The sequence below is a fragment of the Arvicola amphibius genome, chromosome X (genome assembly GCF_903992535.2).
Source record: "Arvicola amphibius chromosome X, mArvAmp1.2, whole genome shotgun sequence".
NCBI lineage: Eukaryota > Metazoa > Chordata > Mammalia > Rodentia > Cricetidae > Arvicola > Arvicola amphibius.
Genome location: NC_052065.1, coordinates 11,776,951 through 11,797,137, shown reverse-complemented (window position 1 = coordinate 11,797,137; position 20,187 = coordinate 11,776,951). Strand labels below are relative to the sequence as shown.

Genomic DNA, 20,187 nt, shown 5'->3' with positions numbered 1-20,187 from the left:
AGCACATTTAGGGCTACTTTCTGGAACATAGCTATTTACATTATCATGGGCAACTTTACCAGTGCCTATACAATTGAGGAATATGACTTCTCTTCCCCAAGGAATCATCAACTGCCTTCAGAATCTCAGGGAGGGGTGGGGCTCATGAGTCCCTCTTTAATGGATTGTCAACAGACCAAATTTTATTCAGTAATCATAGCTTCTGAGTTCACCAGTGTAGTGACTATGCAGTATTTTTATTTGTAGATTGAATGTCTTAGTGTTTTTGCTTTTGTTTAATGAGACAGGGTCTCTTGTAGCTAAAGTTGGCATTAAAGCCCTGACCTTCTAACTTCTATCTCTAGGTACCAGGATTCCAGGTATGCAAAACCCCACCTCATTTTAACTTTAAAAACTATTCATAACTTTCAGTTTACTACTGAAGGTTATACTAGTTGGTTTTCAAAGTTAACTCTGAAAAGGTTAGAGCAAGCAGTGATAAAAAGAAAAGTTTTATTGCTGGAGAAAGAGTACCCAGCTTCACACTGTGTTAAAGAGGTACGGTGAATACTGGCTAACCTAATTACATATGCTCCAACTGTATAAACCATGAGGAAGAAGAGAACAAAATCTTAAGGGCTAGCCTTGGCATTAAACTGTAGCTAACACTGAATGAAAAGGTAGCTGAAGGTAGGGTTTTTCTTTTGTTTGAGTAAAATCAGGTGCAGTGATGGCTGGCATTTCCTAGACAAAGATGGACAACAGAAAAAGCACAAGATGGGAAACCAAGCAGGTGGTATGGCAGTGGAAGTGACAAGCAGCTGCCCAGGAAGAAAGCAGATAGAAGGAAGGAACTGTGTCAAACTTGTACTTCACTGCTCCTGGAGAGGGAGGCCCTGTTGGCAGTCACCATATGGTGACTGACTTTCATTACAGGAGTCATATTTAGCTAAGGGTAAGCTGTGTAGGAACACAGCTTTCTGATTAAATTCTGTTTTAAGAGGCACATACTGAATTTGGAAAACAGATAAGGTGCATTTGGCTATTTGAGTAGAAATATTTATGCTCTTTTTACCCTTCTGAGAAACTTTGTAGTTGAAATTAAAACATCCCAGATGTTCCTTGTCTTTAAACTGTTTTAATCTCCACACTAACTTTCCATACTAATAACACTATGATGCAAGTTCTCTCCAACAGCAGTAAAGTGTTAAATAGAAAAAAATGGACCAATATAAGTTCCTAGTAAAAGGGGAAGTCTAGCCAGTCTGTGGTTTCTGAGATGCTATGGACTGTCTAGGAAGTATGAGAGTCTTAAAAATTAAAACACACCAGGCGTTGGTGGCTCTGCCTTTAATTCCAGCATTGAGGAGGAAGAGGCAGGCAGACTCTCAGTGAGTTTAAGGCCAGCCTGGTTTACAGAGTTCCAGGACTGTTACACAGAGAAACCCTGTGCCATGGCACATGTACTCTCCCTCCAAACTTCATACGCAAATGAATATAAAGCTTTAAAAAACCACAGGTAGTAGCATGGACAAAGACATAATGATGCCTATATATGAGAAATAACAAAAAACATGGGTGATACTGAGTGAAGTACCCTAGGAATTTCCAGCGACAGAAAGGACACAAACAAGTTTGTGTATTTTTATCTGGATCTCCTTTGGAGTATAAATGTATACTATAAATTTTGTGCCAACACAAAATTTCACATCTGGTAGGGACATTATCTATCAGATCGAAGCTTTGTCAGGTAAGGTTAATGCTTTACCCCTTACACAGGTTCCAGCTCCATGGCTCCATGGCTCCATGGCTCCATGGCTCCATGGCTCCATGGCTGGAATGCAGTTTCTCTGTTTGAACACTGAGGTCTCAGTCATTGCTGAACTTCCTTCCCCTTGAGCTACTTGACAGTCACACTGAAAATTTGTACTTAACTTTGGCAATATACTCACACAAAGTGAATGGTCCTAGCTCCCATCTTGCCCTCCTAAGCCTGAAGAAAAGGAAGGCTCTTTGCAAGGTAACCTCTTGCTCTCTGGGGCTAGAAACCAAGTCTCACCCTTGACTTCATGCTATAATATGATGCTGTTTGTTTGTCTGGAATTATAGCACCTCCCTGGGTGTGGGTTCTGTGCTCATTGAGGGTGAAACAAGTGGTATATGATAAGTACATACTTGGGTCTCTCCTATTAGCATTGTTCAAATTTTTAAAAAAATATTTTTAATAGTATGTGCCTGTAAGTACAGGTGCTCAAGGAGGTCAGAGTCACTGGATCCTTCTAGAACTGCTCCGCCTAGCTACTGGGAAGCCAACCTGGGTCATTTGCAAGAACAGAAGATACTCTTAACTGAGTAACACCTCCTGTGCCTTTGACAGCTAGTTGAGAGGTGGTCTGTGATCTGAGCTGTTAAATTGGGTGAGATGTACCTAGCATGTTAGTTTTCAGACATCAGTAGGGAAATGGGTAAAAAGTATTGGTGTTGGGCTGCATTTTAGAAATAGGCATCTAACTACTACAATCTTGAATGTAAGTTTTTATGTAAGAACTCAAAGAGTGATGGTAACAACTTCACAAAAAGATCCAAGAAGGCTGTTAGAACTGCTTACTCAAAAATGAGAATGGAAAAGTCTCCCAGTGTGTACATGAAAAGCTGGTTTACCTGATTTTCCACGCATATATACTATTGTAAAATCAAACCAACATTTCTTATAGAAGCCACATCTGCCACCTCCCACTCTGTATACTGTCTAAAAGGCTAACTACAAATGTCAGTGTAACTCAGGCTTTTATTAGTAATACCAAAGCTGTATTACATTTTAAAGTACAGATACAAGTACATTCAACTTTTAGTTTATTAAGAGAAAGGAAACAGGAATATAAGGTAACAGAGGCAATACATTTTGCAGTGGCCTGTAACTGATGCAGTGTACATGGGTCTAGGATAGAGAGTCATAATAGCAGGATCACTATTCTCAGCCCGACAGGCAGGTAGGCAAGTAACACTTGGTATGGCAGAGGCTTTCTGCTTCAGCTTCTTGGTACTATAGTGTATTATGCATTTAAAAAGAATATCTCTAAAAGTATAAATAATTTCATTCATGTCTGCAGAAGCTTTTAGTTTTAAATCTAACAAATATTAACTATGACATTTGCTTTTGAATTTAATAAGTTAAGATCAAATTATCTCAATCAGGAAAGGCAAGAGTTCATTCTCAAGCTTTTAAATAAATGTTTAAATTACTGGTAAAGAATTCTTTATATATAACACTCGACAAGCAAATATTAATGCTGATAATCAACATGAAAACAATGTACAATTTTAAGTGAAAGTTTTCCAGGCTATTTCAAATTACTTACAGCCCACACATTCCTGAGTATAGCCCACGACAGTGATACTGTTTATTTCAGAGTTTTTCTCCATTTAGCTTAAAAGGTGTTTCTTCCCAAGAAACTGGACTTTCCTGTCAAATGCACTTGATCGAATAGGAGAATTGGGTTCATAAAATGGATTCATTGCAAACTAGGAAAGAAGAAGGTATTAGTAAGCCTGTTAAAGCAAAGAGGCTCATGAATTACAGTTGCTAAAGGAAATTTACATTTTCAGTTAAAATTTAGCAAAGACAAAAGTCTAGGTCTCATTTTTAATTCTCATTGAAAGTGTTCTATTGTTATTTTTTTTTTAGAAGCAGAATTGGGATTTTAAAAGGGAACTTAAATATAGACTGTAATTATGAGGGTTAAGGGGAAAGAGACACCCAGGAAGTAAGGCGCACCCATGGCATTTGTGTGGGCTTCTCAAAGGATACCCACTGTTAAATTGTAACATCTTAGCCAGGTGTGGGTGCATACCCTTGCAATTTCTGCATTTGGGAGGTGCAGGAGGATCAGGATTCAAGGATAGCTTTAGCAGCATAGTGAGTTCAGGGCCAGGTAGGGCTACAGGAGACTATCTCAAAAATAAAATAAAATAAAATAAAATAAAATAAAATAAAATAAAATAAAATGGCTCAGTGCCTAAAGGCAAGCTGACAACCAGGCTTCCATCCCCAGGACGCGAGTGGTGAAAAGAGAGTTGATTTCTGCAAGCTACCTTGAACTCTCTCCATTATGTAAACCATGGCAGGTGCCACCTCTCCCGAGCCCCCACAAATAAATCAGCAATAATCTTAAAAATAAACAACAAAATGCCCCCTTAAAGAAAAATTTTCAAGTTTCTCATTCTGTAACCTGGCCTGGCCTTGAACTCTAACACAGACTAGCATTAAATTCACTGTAATCATTCCTGAATCATAAGTCTTGGAATTCAGGCGTAAGCTACCACACCTGTTTGTCTGAGATAGGGTCAATCCAAAGCAGCCTCAAACTCACCGAATATCTGAGACTGGCTCTGAATTGTTGGTCTTCCCGTTCTACCTCCCAAGTGCTGGGATCATAGACATGCATCACCTTACCTGGCACCTCTTCAGGAATTCTGTATTCCAGTATTTTCGTTTTGAAAAGTACTCGCAGCTAACCAATGGTAGTATGATTGATATGACCTATATACATTAACATGGATCTTGAATCTACCTTGTATTCATTATGTGGATTAATCTATATGGCCTTTTGGATTATGTAAACAAATGGTAAATGTCAAATAGGTTCAGTTAAAAAAGTCTCACTATACTGCTATTAAGTGGAAGTCATTTTTTTCTTTCAAATTCTTGGGTAGCCCAGCTGGCTTCACACTCATGATCCTCTCAAGTGCTGGGATTACAGACATCTGCCGTTGTGCCTTATAATTCTTTTAATTTAGGGTTTGAATACTTTGCTTTAACATAAAGCTAACATTCATCAGTTCCCTAGCTAATATAAGGACTTCATAACATATGTTAGAAAACACTAAAGCAGAATTACTAATGGTAAGAGAAATGTTCTTTTATGCCTTAATCTGGACTGTTTCTAGACCTATCACTTAAAAAAATCAGATTATTTTAAATTATAGAGTATACCATACCTTTATATATAAATCATAGACATCAGTAAAGAAGTTCTTTATTCCATCTTCTTGCCTCACATCATGAAGCATAATAAATCTCATATGTGAAAAAATTAAGGCACAATCTTTTCTAGAAATGAAAAATTAAAAGCAATCATCTGATAAGATAACCTTCATTGGTCACATAAACTGTGTTTTGTGATGGCAAAGCTGAATACATAAACTGGCTTAAAGTCAATTTAGCTTAAGGAGAGTGTACTCTTTTAAAGTTAGGAAATAAAGTAAATAGCCCTTGGTATGGTTCAAATAAACCCTAGTTTTAAAATTATTGGCTGAACATGTTTACAAAAAAATAAATGTCTTATAAGTGAAAATTTTTCAGGGCAGCCTGATTCTTAGAAGTCTTCAAATTCAGAGATTGCCTTTACGTTTCAAGTTCTTGTTTTCTAACTCAGCGTTTGGCTAAGTATTTGTGGTAATGTCTCAGGGGCATTTTCTTAACTGCTAACTGATGTAGAAGGGCTGAGTCCATTGTAGGCAGTATCATTCATAGGCAGGTGGGCCTAGGCTGTATAAGTAAGGTAGATGAATATAAGCCTGAGCAAGGCCAGCATTCAGTATTCTTCTATGGTCTCTGCTTCAGTTCCTGCCCAGACTTCCCTCAACAATGAAGTGTAATTTGAGAAGTACAAGCTAAATAAATCCCTTCCTCTTGAAGTTGGTTTTGATCATGATGTTTATAATAGCAACAGAAAGCAAACTACAGCGTAAGGAAAGGATATGTCCTGCAGTGACAAATGCCGATACAAACCACTCATTGAATTTGTCCACAGTTTTTAAGTACATGTTATTAGAAAGCCACATGTTTTCATCCACAAGGTCAAGAGCAGCATGGGCTATAAACTGGTTCAGATGACGGTGATCATCCTAAATGACAGAGAATGGAGAAAGATGTACATTTCCATATGGGATTGGTACCACAGACAATTCATTCTGAAATTCTGTCAATCTGTGTGTATTGTGTGTGTTTTCTCTTGTTTTAGATATGGCCTTACTATGTAGCCTAGAATGGTCTGGAGCTCCTGAACCTGCCTCAGCCTCCGAGGTACTAGGAATACAGGTGTAATGCCTGGTTTTCATTCTGTACATACATATTTTAAGTCTTGACTATTAAACATTATATTTTGAATGCTGGGAGAAGGCAATTACCAAATTCTATAACTAATTAATCATATGTAAAGAGACTACTACTTTTAGGGGGGAAAATAGGGCAGAGCTTACTCTCCAGAAGCCCATGTCTTATTAGAAGAGAAACACACAAAGTGAGTGTATGCAGTTGTGGATCAAAGAGGGCACTTTTCCTAGATCAAAATGGATGTCAAGGAAAGCTACAAGGGGATGCCATGCATATGGGGCCTCAAGGGCTGGAGGCAACAGGGAGAGCCAGGCTTCCTGAGCAGAAACAGTAGAGACAGTTGTGAAGACCTATGATAGGCCTCTTGCAGAACAAGAACTTAAATGGTTTGGGGATCTGGGATTGGGGGTGGGGGAGATCATATTTAGCCTTAGCTGGGAATTGTCATCTGTTAACAGCAGAAACAATCCTATCACAACCAGGAGTGTTCTCTTCTTGGGCAAAATGGCCTAACTGAAAAGAAGGTAGGAATGACTCACTATAATGTAGAGAACATTCCCAACCCGGATGTAGTCTTACTCCTATAGAACTCTCTTTCACAGTGCTTTTCTCAAAAAGCTACCTGCTATGAAACAGACTCTATATAGTATAGAGCAGTTCTCAACCTGAACAACCCCTTCACAGAGATCTTCTTAGATCATCTGCATATCAGATATTTACATTATGACTCATAACAGTAGCAAAATGAAAGTTATGAAGTAGCATGAAATAGTTTTATGGCTGGGGGGGGGTTACCACAACTTGAGGAGCTGTATTTAAAGGGTGGCAGCATTAGGAAGGCTGAGAGCCACTGCTAGTCTCTCCTTGAGAAAACTCATATGGTCCTCAGAATGTGACCTTACTTAGAAAGAGGGTCACTGCAGATGTGGTTAGTTAACATGAGGTCATTCTGGAGTAGAGTGGGCCTCTAGTCCAGTGTTCTTGATGTCCTCGGAAAAAGTTTCGCTGTGTGTGATGCCTTATACCTGTAATCTCAGCACGAAGGAGGTTGAGGACAGAGAATCATCCATTAATTGGAGGCCAGTTGGAGATGCTTTAAGAAGGTGATGGTAGCCAAAGAGAGTGCTAAGACCAAGTCAAGTTAGAAGGTGTTTTCATGTGCTGCTACCTAATAGGTCTCTGGAGTACACAGAAAGTAGATTTAAGTGGCAACTGGCACAGGGCAATTGCTGCCACTGCCTCAAAACAAAGCTTAAGTGTTTTCCTAAAAACAAAGCTTTGAAATAACATAGGACCGATAACTGGCAGAAAATACCATAAACAAACTTCTTTGGTATTTTGTTGGCACAATTTGAATAGTTGAAAAGTATCTCCTACTTAAGATTGTAATATGTGTATACATATATATATATACATATACATATATATATACACATACACACACACATAAAAACTAACTCCTTGGCTTACTCTGAATGATGGGCATCATATTCTTGAACCAAGTTTGTTCCTCTGGAACCATTCCCACAAGAAAGTGTCACCCCTGCTGTTGCTTTTAGAGTTTCCTGATATAGCCTGGGTACCAGCAGGATGGGGACAATGTAAGCAGTGCTGCAGAAGTCACTGATAAGAAGTACTATTGTCCCAATGATGGAAGGACAGTATATGGGAGTCAGGTTTTTTTTTTTTCAATCCTCAGGTGTAAATTGATCTATGTCTGTTCTGCTGAAAAATAAGATTTGCTGTTGAATGGACTACTGTGGTATTCTGAGGCAACAAAATTGTTCCAGGCCCCCGGCAGGTAGGGTACATTTCCTTATGCTTAAGAAGCATTTCATAGTAGGCGACATTCCTTCCCTAGCTGGTTTCTAACAGTCTGTGGAACTCCAGAGAAAGCCGTATTTAATTGTTGCTGTATCTCAGTGGCTTCATCTCTCTAGATCTATTTCAGTTCTAAAACACTATTATTTCATACCATCATAAACAACATAAAAATTCTTATGAAATTTAGATTGTATACGTACTTTGGATTCTGCTTTCCCAGGTGGCAAAAATTCCATTTCAAAAACTGGATTATCATGGTGGCCAACAATTACAAAGTAGAAGCTTCCAGACATTGTCTTCAATATAAAAAACTCCTAATCAAATCAAAGAATATTTTTAGCCCTCAATACCAAGACCTAAAATGATTAACATAAAGTACAGAGTTCTAGTTTTCTTTTTTTTCCGAGACAGGGTTTGTCTATGTAACAGCTCTGGCTGTCCTGAACTCACTCTGTAGGCCAGGCTAGCCTTAAATTCACAGACATCTGCCTGCCTCTGCCTCCTGAGTGCTGGGATTAAAAGTGTGCACCATCACCGCCTGGCTTACTTTTTTTTAAAAAAAAAGTTTTCTTACTTAAATTTGACAACATGGTCTGCTTTCTGGTATATAGCATAGGCACATGACTTTCTACACATTAAATATCTGTGATGTGTCCTTTAGAACCCAATGTACTATGTACTATATCTTCTGAAGGAAAATAGAAAACCTGTAGTATATCATAAGTATTCTCATGATTGAAAATTTTGAAATATTCAACTCAAGGGTCTTTGTATCTGATGGAGTATGTTGAGCTTAAGTTGTACTATACTGGTTAATGTTCATATTAATACCTGGAAACACTAATAGAGGTTGTTGATTAGCTAAGTACAATAAAAAGTAGAAAAGGCAAAGGAAATAATTAGCTGCCCCAGAAATGTTAAGGAGGTACCCCTCAGAAGAAGCTAAAACCCAGCTATACCACAGAACATTTTTATACAGAAGAGATAATGTACCATCTATTTACAAATTATACAGTGTATTTGCCTTCTTTCTATCAGAAAATTTAATTTGTATGCTACAAATTAAATGGCAAGGGCCTATGTGTCTCTTAATACACTAATTTAAGAAATAGTTTACTGGGTATGGGAGACAAGCCTTTTCAATTTCAGCACCCAGCACTCAGTAGGCAGAGGCAGGTAGATCTCTGTGATTTCCAGAGATTTTCTTTATAGCAAGTTCCAGGACAGCCAGAGCTACATAACAGAGAGAGACTATCTCAAAACAAAAACAAAACTAACAGAAACTGGGTAGGGTGGGCAGAAACCAAGTATTCCATGGTTTTACATTAAAAAATTTACATTTATTGTGTGTGTGTGTGTCTGTATGTGTGTACACACATGCCATGACGTGCATGTGTGTGGGAGTCAGTCATCTCTCTCCATGAGTCCCAGGGATCAAACTCAGGTTGTCAGTTTTGGTGGTCAAGTGACTGCACCAGCTCTATTCCATGGCTTTCAACAGAAATTATCAGAAAGCTGGGTTGGTAGATGGGTGGATCTTAGTATGTTTGTACTTTCAGTACAAGGGCTTTGGATTTAGAGAAAACCAGGCTCTGACTCTTACTTGCAATGTGACCACAGGCGCCAGTGTCTGTTGCCTCATCTATACAACAGTGGTAACATTGGAGCTGCTTTACTGATACTTGTAGGAATGAAATTCTAAAGGAGGATGTCTGGCTGACAATGAGTGCTTGGTAAGTGTTATCCAGAGTAACACTCAAGACTATCTGACAACACTGGGATGTGACAACTAGTGACTCCTCAACGTGGGGTGGGGATCTAGTCAACCCTAGTCAGCCTCCTGGATATCTGAGGACACGAGAGATCACAACTCACCAAGACTCTCTGGGTCTTTTGCTGATTCACACAGAAAAAAAAATCAATGAAATCCAAAGAAATCTGAAACGTATTTCCTAATGAAGGAAAAAGCAAGTCAAAGTTAGTACTTTTAGTTTAAAATGGAAGGCTACGATTGTGGGAGACAAGTAAGAGACTCTTTGGACACAATTAAGATTTAGAACATTATCTGGGACAGGGGCCTACACCTGCAGATTGCAGGCCAAAATTTAACCTCAGGCATCCTTTTACTATGGTCTAAAAACTGCTTTTGCCCTTCAATGGAAGAGCTGAACATTGGCAACAGAGACTATCTAGCACACACAGCCAGAAGTATTTAGTCCTTTCCAGAAAAAGCTGCTTGTTTTATAAGATAAGGGTCCAAAATAAAAGTGAGTAACAAAGATAAGCAGGTCTGACAGAAAAGCTATGCAAAGCTAGGGATACTTGGTAGTAGTTGCAGAGAAAAGGAAAAGTAGAGAACTTGGAATTTGAACCAAGTAAACAATGATAGCATGAATTCTTGCTAGAATAGGCTGCAGGGCTGCAGGTCTTCAGTAGGTCAAGTGAAGGATTTTCTTTGCTCAGCACACATATAAGCAGCAACAGCATAGGAGGGGACCTGCAGGCAGCAGAAGGAAGTGCATGCACAAGAAAGATAACCAACATCATGCCCCACACTTGGTCCTTTATGGGATGTGCAGATGCTAAAGAAGCATAGTGTCTAAGGATAGCATGAGATAAAAGTAGGAACCAAAAGACAGACATGAGGGTTCTCTTACAACTTATCCATCTGGGCGGTGAGATGGAGCTTCTTTCCCTTGGAACATATTAGCTGCACAAAACAATGGCTTTCCTAGGACATCCTCATGTGTGCACAATGCACTTCAATCATCCCCACTTCCTCACCACCTTCTCATTGCTTCCTTTTTACTAATATGCTCTCTCAAATAGTCCCCACTTCTACTTTTATGTGCAAATGTTATCCAACCTAGATCCCATATGTAAGAGAAATCACGCAGCATCCAGACTCACCTACAACCTTTTAGCAACTATTCTCAGGCTTACCTCGCACTGGATAAAGGTGTCACTGGGAAAAGGTGACACAAACTTTTGTTGTCCACACTAATGAACTTTCTGCCAAGGTAAAAATGCTGTACAACCATATAGTCTAATATGGAAGCCAGTAAGCACTTGAAATGTAGCTAATTTAACTGTAGAACTGAATTTTTAATTTATTGGTTTGAACTAAGTATCTGTGTGGGACTAGAACTTCTAATACAGAATAGCTCAACTTTAGATCAACTGTTCTAAACTCTATAAAACCTCTGCACCTTCTCAACTGACAAAACAAGTACTACTATTTAGAGTTCCAACATATAAAACAATACAAAGCTGTCTCATGCCCATTTCCCCAGCACTTGGGAGGCTGGAGCAGGAGAGCCACTGTGGCTCTGAGGCCAGCCTGGATTATGTAGTGAGATCTTATCTCAAAATGGGAACTAACAAACAAGCAAAGACAAAGTAACAGCTGTGCTTAAAAGTATCTGTGTTGACCAATGTATGTGTCTGCTCATTTTCTTTTTTGAAAAAATATTTATTTATTTATTATGTATGCAGTGTTTTGGCATGTACTGTAAGCTACCATGTGGTTGCTGGGAATTGAACTCAGGACCCCTGGAAGAGCAGCCAGTGCTCTTAACCTCTGAGCCATCTCTCCAGCACCCCTCCTCCCCTCAGTGTCTGCTCCTTTTCTTCAATGTCCTGGAGACCCCTGAAGCTGACCTCAAATACAGAGATTAAGCCGGGCACTGCAAACCTGGCACTGGAGAAGCTAAGGCAGGCAGATCATGGATTCAAAGCCAGCCAGAGCAGAAAAGTGCAAAATCAAAAAGAACCGAAATCAGGCAGTGGTGACACACACTATTAATCCTAGCACTTGGGAGGCAGAGGCTGGTGGATCTCAGTGAGTTCAAGGCCAGCATGGTCTACAAAGCAAGTTCCAGGACAGCCAGGACTGTTCCACAGAGAAATCCTGTCTTGAAATATCAAAACCAAAACCAAACCAAACAAAAAGAACTGAAGTGTGTAAAATATGTTAAGAAAAGCAAATGCCTTTGTAGGTTACCATTAGGAAAAGCAGGGCTTCTAGCACTATGTATACTCTGAAATAACTGAAAATGAAAATCTGCTTAATTTCTATTTTCTCTGTTACAAAGCATGACTTCTCAGTAACAAGCCAAGCAGGGCAGGATGCAAACTTCAAGACTGTATATTAGACATTCCTAGGTATTTCAATTCAAACAAGTCTTCAGGTCCTGGCAAATTATATAGCTTGGGGGCAACAAATCTACATCTATTGTTACGTGACATTAAAGAAATCATAGGCACAGAAAGGCTCTATATGCTAAGAGATAGGTAAATGTTATTCCTATTTTCAAAAACAGGTAAAAGTGTTATGTCCTCAGCTATAACCCGGTATATCCAGAGACGAAAACACCAACACAAATAGGTATTGCCTGGCTGGTTTTGGTCAGATACCATGCTAGGACCCTTTTCTGTACAGTAACTCATTCAGTATAAATTAAAAAAACAAAACGAAACAAAAAACCACCACCACCACTAAAACGAGTTATTATTCATGCACATTCTCCGCTTAAACTAAGAACAAACCACATCAAACTATTCTCCTTTGCAAAGGAAATGTAGCAGGTGGGTAGCAAACTTTCTGGGTTATTTTAGTATCTATGTAAGAACGCATTGGAGACCTATAGCCTGTGTGACAGAAAGGCACCCTCAATGAGAACAGACACACTGTTCTTATTCTCTATGGTATCCCCAGGGTTACAACAGTGCCCAAAGGGCCAGTAAGCACTCATTATTTGCTGAATAAGGGGTGACTTACAGATGACTTACCATTAATACCCAGGAACACTGAGTGTCTATGCCAATTTATGGTACAATGTCTCCAGGGAGATTTCGAGACTGACCTTAACCTAGTCCACATAGGCATTTGGACCAATAAGGTTTTATTTTATTTTTAATTTTGGAGACAGGATCTTACTGTGGCCCAGGTCAGCTCTGAACTCATGATCCTCTTGTTTCAGTGTCCCGAGTGCTCAGATGGTAGGCCTGACCTATCATGCCTAGCACTTATTCAGTAACTTAAAGGTAACTTACTACATTCAAATATAAGACAGCTATTATGAGCTTATTAGCAGCTCATATTTTATTAGAATAAAAGAGATTTCCACTTCTGGATGTGGTGGCATATACCTTTGATTCTAGCACTTGGGAGTCAGACACAGGTGGAGCTCTGTGAGTTTAAGCCAATACAGCATCCACATGAGACTAAGGACAGCCAGGACTACATAGAGAGACCTTATTTCAAAGTGAGGGGTTAGGATGGGGGCAGAAACCTAATCAGATGGTATGACTGCCAGGAGTTGGTGCTGAGAAATAGTGTGGTCAGCAGTGAATGATTGGGATCAATTATTCATGGCAGCTATGGGTTTAGGGGAGTACAGAATGTGCATGAGGCCAAGCATTTGCTAACTCTGGACCTGACAGACTTATTCTAAATGGCTCTAGAGGACAAACCCAGAGCTGTCATCTGAAGTTAGTAGGACGCTAAAATGCATGATGGTGTTAGACCACCAGTGCAAGCAGGAGGATGAACTTAGAAATCCTTTCCAAGTTAAGCATTTTAAGTTACAGGTAATACAGATAAAACTCACACACCCCAGTTCAAAGCCATCCATTTTTCTAGCAAATCTCTCTACAGTCTGGAGGAACCTCTAGAAACTTCCCTGTGCTCCTGACAGCAGTAATTTCATTTGTTCCACAAATGAATAAGGGCTGTAAAACTAAACTGCTGTAGCACAGAACATATCTGGTACAATGAGGAGCTATATGAACACTACTGACAGATCTCCAATGGGAAAATGGCCTTATAAAGTCAGAAGCAATGCCCTCATTCCCAAGCGAGTTTAGGTTGACTTTTAGAGACCACTAAATCTACTTCTTTTTAATTTGGGGATCAAAGACAGCGGTGAAGAGTTCAAATATCTTTGGGCACTGATACTATTTTAAAACAGCGTTCATAACACATCAGCATCATTTTAGAATATACTTCACTATTCTGCTCAAAAGCTTTAATGCCTCTCAGCTATGTAATCATGTACCAGTATTCAACATGGGTCCTCCTACATTGTTCCCTATGTTGCTTCTCAATCCTATTGTTCACCTCTGCTGGAGTGGGCCAGTCTACTTACTTCAAACTCACTTTGACTATATTCACTCAAGGTTCTTCTTCATGCTTAAATGCTGTCCCTAATTCTGTGTGCATCCTTAATTCATCATTTACACTCCAACTTCTTTAATTGTCCAAAACAAACAAAAAACTGAAAAAAAAACCAAAGCTTGTTCAACTCCAATAAAGCCTGCTAACTATTCTTGCCACCCCTCAACTTTTATTTTTTTTTTTTTACAGCTACACATCAAAACTCATTGTACTCCTTTGTGCTGTTAGCTTTAACAATGACCCAATTGTATCTTCATAGACCTTAGCTACCTAACAATCCCCAGCACATAACTCAGGGCCAGGCTAGAATCTCCAGGGCCCCAAGTGAGCCCTGGCATTATCTTCTGCCTATTCCCCCCTTCCTGTGATGCTCATATTTTTTTTGTTTTGGTTCACTATCCAAATGCTACCAGTCAAGGCACCGAAAAAGAAAATTACACTTTCTCCATAGAGATGTCCTCAATCACGTCCACCTGCAATCAGCTTTCTTGCTAAACTCTCTCCAGTTCACAAGACTTCTTAGTCATCATTTAGCTCACTGGCTGAAATGGTTTTTCACTCTTGCTTCTGGGGATTCTGGTTTCTTTTCTTTCCAATTAGCCTAACTTCTTTTCTTTTTTGATATAGGGTCTCATTTATGCCAGACTGGTGTCCAACTCTCTATGTAGTGAAGGATAATCTTAAACTTCTGATCCTTCTGCCTCCACCAATACTGTGGTTTTTGTTTTTCAATGCAGTGCCTGAAATTTAATCCAGGCCTCTGTGTATGACAAGCAAGTACTTAACCAACTGAGCTATATCCCCCCCCCCCCCCCCAGCCCCAGATTTACAATTTCTTCTTTAGGCGCATCATAGCCCAAACTGACCTCGAACTTGAAGCAATACTCCCATCTCAGTCTTCCCAGTGTTGGCATTACAGACGAGCCACCACGACCGGATTATAATCTGAGCTAGGCTAGGCTCTCGGCTCATCTTTATCTTTCTCACAGCACATACACAATGTTTTTTTTTCCCCTATAAAATTAAACTCTGTGGTTCTCAACAAGATGTGATTTTTGCTTCTGAGAGCATCTGTCAAGAGTCCGGAGACACGTGTGTGCGGAGATAGGGTACTACTGGCATTTCATGGGAACAGACCACTGCAGTGGCACTGCAGCAAAGACACAGTGGATTAACTGACTGACCTCGAGAACGCCAAGCGTCCAAGAGCGCGGCGGTGGTTTCCACGTGGAAACCGGGGCTGTGTCTACTGGGAGAACTGTAATTAAGCGGCCCCGGGGGCTGGCTCTGATGTTTCGAGTCAGGGCAGGACAGAGGTACAAGACCAACATCCGCATCACGCGGGGTCTGGGATGTCCCTCGCGGACCCGGAGCACCCGCCCTCCACTTCCCTCCAAATCCTACCTGTAGGAAGACGCCAACAGCAGAAACGCCCGCCTTGGAAACCCGCGCTTGGTACTTTCAGCCGGGGAACCAAGAATCACTCACGCGAGATCTGGAGCCATGCTCTCGCGAGATGTGGAGGGAGCGCTCGGCCTGAGGTCGCGCGTGCGTCACAGTGCTCCAACCCGTGGCGGGTCTGTTTGTCCGGTGTTTTGGACCGACAGACAGGGAGAGAGCGTCGTTGGCGTTAGCTGTGGAGCAGTGAAAACTGTCTTTTGAGCGGCCGCTTCTGATCTCCGTCTTTCTCTGGTCCAGAGTCTCTCCTGGGTCACGGCTCCGCCCACCCTCGCCCTGCGGGAGGAAGTGCGCCTGCGTGTTGGGGTACAGGGCTGAGAGCTCAGCTCCCTTGTTCCTCCGGGTCCCCAGAAACTGGCTGGTCTCGGAGGTCAGGGGCTCCCTCTCCACCCGCGGCCTGCCCTGACCACGGAGCCTGGCCGTAGAGGGGCGAGCTCGGGAGGATAACGATGGCTCAGGTAGTTCCACCTGCCACTTCCCACGGGTCTGTAAGAAAGGAAGTCCCTTGTTTATGTTCGTTAGAGCTCCGTTAAGCATCTAAGGGCTTTCCGGTGTGATTTAAGGCCACTTAAATTTAAGTGGCATTTAAGCATTAAATTTAAGCATTTAAGGCCACTGGTCTGATTTCTGAAATCCAGGTCTCCTTTGCCGCTAGGTAACTCATCATTTTCTCTTCCAGTCCGCCATGTCCCTCAAGTGTGATGTGTTGAGTCAAGATGAACTGCGCAAAAAGCTATACCAGACGTTTAAGGATCGGGGTATACTGGACACACTTAAGGTATCAGATTTAGGCATGGCTGTCCTTAGTTTCACAAGTGTAAACTCTGACAGTAGGTAGTTCCACATTTAAAATCAGCCAGGGCTCGGGTTCCAAAAGCACTAAACTATAGATTGTATCGGTGAGCTACATTTTGAAAATGTTGAGTTTCAGTCGTCTTAGAAACCATGTAATAGGTTTATTGAACCAACATTAAGGTAGCACATAGCATGTATATAGTGAGAGCATTGTAATAAGACTGAGGTGCTGTTACAAATCTTGTTTACAATCTAGATTTACCCTGTTATGTATATGTAATGAAAGCAGAAGGGGGACAATTGTGGGGACAGGACAGGGTGGGGAGGGTGACGGGAAGGTGAATATGAGCAGAGCAGAACAGTGTACATGTATAAAAACATCAAAATGAAACCTGTTATTTCTTTGCTAACTAAAAAAACTATAAAACCCGTAGGTGTACACTTTTCAGAATTAATAGGTGGTTTTAGAGTCTCTTTGGATGACACTACATAGACAAATATGAAGTTATTGCTTATTGTGTAACAGTTTCGAGAAATGGAATTTTTTTTAATCTATTCTGGAATGGTAGCAGGTGTGTTGTCGAACGCCTTTCTTTAATCCCAGCACTTGGGAAGCAGAGGCAGGTTCATCTCTTTATTTGAGGGCGGCCTCGGCCAACTAGCCAGTTCCAGGTTAGTCATGACTGCGTAGTCAGACCCTGTGTCAATAATAGTAAGTAAAAATAGAATATATTAGAGTGTGAATATTTACTGTGAGTAGCAAATATGTACTAGTGCACCTTAAATTTGGGTAACAGCAAGGTGTGGAATGAGTTAGTTCAGTGTGTTTCATTACAATATGCCTTTCAGAAATATTTTACATTTAGAATTGGAAATTAAGGAAAGGTGAGCCTGATTTTTTCCACTCTTATTGTTTTATTAACTTCATAAAATATGTAAGACTTGTCTAAAAATACAAAGAAAGCAGAAGGAAGAATTATCTTTGATAACCATAAACTGGTATAAGGTGTGTGTATCATTTTAAAATTTAATGATGACCTTTCTCTGTCTGCTCAAGTTGCTTGAAATCCTTGTTTTTAGTGGCAGCAGATTCATCCTGGTTAGTCAAACGTCACATAGGTAACTTTCTACTATTTCAATGCTTAGCTTCTACTAAAGTCTACACATGATCTATTGTGTCTGTCATTTTCTGTCTAGCATAGAGAAATCCCATTTCTGAGAAAGAGACCTGAGTAGGTTTTGGCTGGTTTGCAGTGTTCTACTTCTGCCTCTTGAATGCTGGGATTACAGGCCAGTGCCATTATGCCCTGGGGTATGAGCATTTTTACCAGTGTATGTATCTGGGTCTGAAATTGTTTTTACAGTTTATATTTCACAAGCAGTTTGGTAATATATTTCAGTGTTGCCCTGACACCTTTTAACAGTGTAACACTGAAAAAAAAATCTCATTGCTTCGATCATTTCTTTGACTATTAAGTTCATTGTACTTTTCTGGCCGTTTATATCTGTTTTTCCATGAGAATGGTTAGGGTGATAGTATTTTAAGAGCTCTCTTAATAGAAGCTATTGATTTGTGTTCTATTTGGCTTTAAAAATATTGATGTCTAATTTTATATAGTCAGACTAAATTTTTTTATTCTCACGTCATTGAATATTTACTTTTGGGGATGTGTGCCCTTGTGTGTTCTGGCTCCTGTGTATGTAGTTGCATATGCATATGTGCATATTTCTGTCTTTATGAGCCATCCACTTTGTGCTTTGTGATCAAAGATCACTGATAAGGGTAGGCTGGTTGGCTATCAAGGTGATTAAAGACAAGTGTCCTCCTGTCTTCATCTCCCCGGGGCTGGAGTTACAAACATCTCACCACCATGCCTAGCTTTTGATGTACATGCTAGGGATTGAACTCTGCTGCTTCTGTTTGCACAGCAAGTATTTTAGCAATGAGCTCTCTCCCCAGCTCTCTCATTTGAAATGTTAGAAAGGCTTTATCCTCTTGTCACCAACTCACTCATCCATTGGTGACACTGGATTAAACCACCTGGATTGATTACATTTTAGTAATCTATAATATAGAAGAATCTTTTCATTCCTGGTTATGCCACATTGCAGATTAGACTTGATAGTCCTTTACCTCACATCTCAATCTTATTTGGTATCGACCAGTGGATATCTTTGTCTATAGCCCTTTTGTGCTAGCCTTGTTCACGTCACAGCTATAGCATGGCTGGCTATTCAGTCTCTTATTAGCCCAACTGGATGACATTTTCTCAAACTTAGCTAATTTTTACTTGCTAAGTTCAATGACTGATATAGATTAAGCTACAACTTTTAAATTTTATAGAATTTTTAGTGGCTTAGTTTATATCGTTTTATTATTTGATATGAATTTGTATTTTTGGTCAATTACAAAGTTATTTAGGTATAGGGTGTTTTGTTTATTTTGTGGGTTTTGTCATAATTTGTGGTTTTTTGAGACAGTGTCTCACTATCCTGCCTCAAACTCGTGGTGATCATCCTGCCCCAACCTTTCTAGTGTTAGGATTACAAGCATCTTCTACTACATCCAGTTTAGGTATGTATTAAATGAAACTTGTCAAATCATTTGTTTATATTTTGTCTAGTTAATCCATTTCTGAGATGTGTGTGACAAATCTTTTCTCTCATATTCTGAGTTTCCCTCCCATTTTGTGAAAACTGCCCTTTCATACTACTATATATTTTTAAGATTTATATATGTCTGCCTGAGTGTGTGTGCATGTATATGTGTGTGTGTGTGTGTGTGTGTATATGCAGGCAGGCCAGAACAGGCTGTCTGATCCCTTATATTGGCAGAACACCCAGGTGGCTTGTATTAGTACTAGAATCTAAACTTCAATCCCCATGATTATAAAACAGATACTTTTAACTTTTTTTTTTTGAGACAGGGTCTTTGTAGCTTAGATTGGTCTTGAACTATTTATAGAGCCAAGGATGACCTTGAATTTCCCAGTTTATTTGAATCATAGACTGCCACAATCTACAGTTGAGATGAAGTGGCAAAATTTTCCACATGGCTTAATTTCTTCATCATAAACAGCTGAAATTGCTTTTAGAGATGTCAAATTATGGTCTATGGACAGTGGGTGTAGGAGCTGGGGAAAGTAAGTTTTTGCCCAAGCCCACTGAGTGATAAGATAAATTGTGAAAGAAGTGCTTCCTACTTTTTGCCCATGGATCTAGATTCATTTTGAAAATAAAAGAAAGAATTCAATTAATGTGGCAAATCTGTGTGTATTTCTGCTCTGGTAAAATGTATCTCCTTTTGTCTTTTTTTTTTCTGTTTCTCACTAGACACAGCTCCGAAAACAGCTAATTCATGAATTGATGCATCCTGTATTGAGTGGAGAAGTGAAGCCTCCGTCCATTTCAGTGGAAGGGAGTGCCCTCCTAATAGGCGCTTCTAACTCGCTGGTGGCAGATCACTTACAAAGATGTGGCTATGAATATTCACTTTCTGTTTTCTTTCCAGAAAGTGGTTTGGCAAAAGAAAAGGTAAATTCTGGTATTTTTGAATTTTCTCTTGAAAGTTTCTTCCTCTGATAACTGCAAAGTGGTATCTAATTCCTCTGCTTGTCTTTTGACTGGCTAGCTTAATTTCTTGTTCATCTTTGATTCATGTCATCCCTGTGCAAATGATTATCAAATATGACTGTTATTAATGCTTTAGTATTTCGGTCTTTTGTAAAATAGTGATGTGTGGAATCACAAAATGTTTTGGAGCTAAAAGTGATGTTACAGTCCATGTGGTTTAAATTAGACTGATAACTGTTGTTTCTGTGATGCTCGCTGTGAAACT

The 20,187-nt window shown here is 39.9% G+C and overlaps 2 protein-coding genes across 5 annotated transcripts in view; one reads left to right on the top strand and one right to left on the bottom strand.

Annotated features, from left to right (window-relative positions):
• Positions 1 to 1,879: 1,879 nt before the first annotated feature.
• Positions 1,880 to 15,824, bottom strand: Trappc2 (trafficking protein particle complex subunit 2). 4 transcript variants are annotated; one of them, XM_038316252.1, is made up of 5 exons: positions 15,501 to 15,824; positions 8,119 to 8,232; positions 5,742 to 5,886; positions 4,978 to 5,063; positions 1,880 to 4,519 (listed from the first exon to the last, which is right to left on the bottom strand). In XM_038316252.1, the coding sequence occupies exons 2-5, from the start codon at positions 8,209 to 8,211 to the stop codon at positions 4,424 to 4,426; spliced, it is 420 nt and encodes a 139-aa protein (XP_038172180.1). In that variant the 5' UTR covers positions 8,212 to 8,232; positions 15,501 to 15,824; the 3' UTR covers positions 1,880 to 4,423. The 4 variants fall into 4 exon arrangements, with proteins under 4 accessions (XP_038172180.1, XP_038172177.1, XP_038172179.1 ...); XM_038316249.1 differs by having other exon boundaries at positions 1,880 to 3,501; XM_038316251.1 differs by lacking the exon at positions 15,501 to 15,824 and adding an exon at positions 14,068 to 14,135 and having other exon boundaries at positions 1,880 to 3,501.
• Positions 15,616 to 20,187, top strand: part of Ofd1 (OFD1 centriole and centriolar satellite protein) — a 37,794-nt gene continuing 33,222 nt past the window's right edge. The window contains exons 1-3 of the mRNA XM_038316248.1: positions 15,616 to 16,012; positions 16,234 to 16,332; positions 19,683 to 19,883. Of these exons, the coding sequence (XP_038172176.1) occupies positions 16,004 to 16,012; positions 16,234 to 16,332; positions 19,683 to 19,883 (309 nt within the window). The 5' untranslated portion in view covers positions 15,616 to 16,003. The remainder of the gene's footprint in view (positions 16,013 to 16,233; positions 16,333 to 19,682; positions 19,884 to 20,187) is intronic.

Bases quoted from the DNA above. Each gene is read 5' to 3' on its own strand.
- Trappc2 (XM_038316249.1), bottom strand. From the start codon at position 8,211: ATGTCTGGAAGCTTCTACTTTGTAATTGTTGGCCACCATGATAATCCA. The intron at 5,887-8,118 runs GTACGTATACAA...TCTGTCATTTAG, and splicing joins CTGGGAAAGCAGAATCCAAA to GATGATCACCGTCATCTGAA. The intron at 3,502-4,977 runs GTATGGTATACT...CTTCTTTCCTAG, and splicing joins TCTATGATTTATATATAAAG to TTTGCAATGAATCCATTTTA.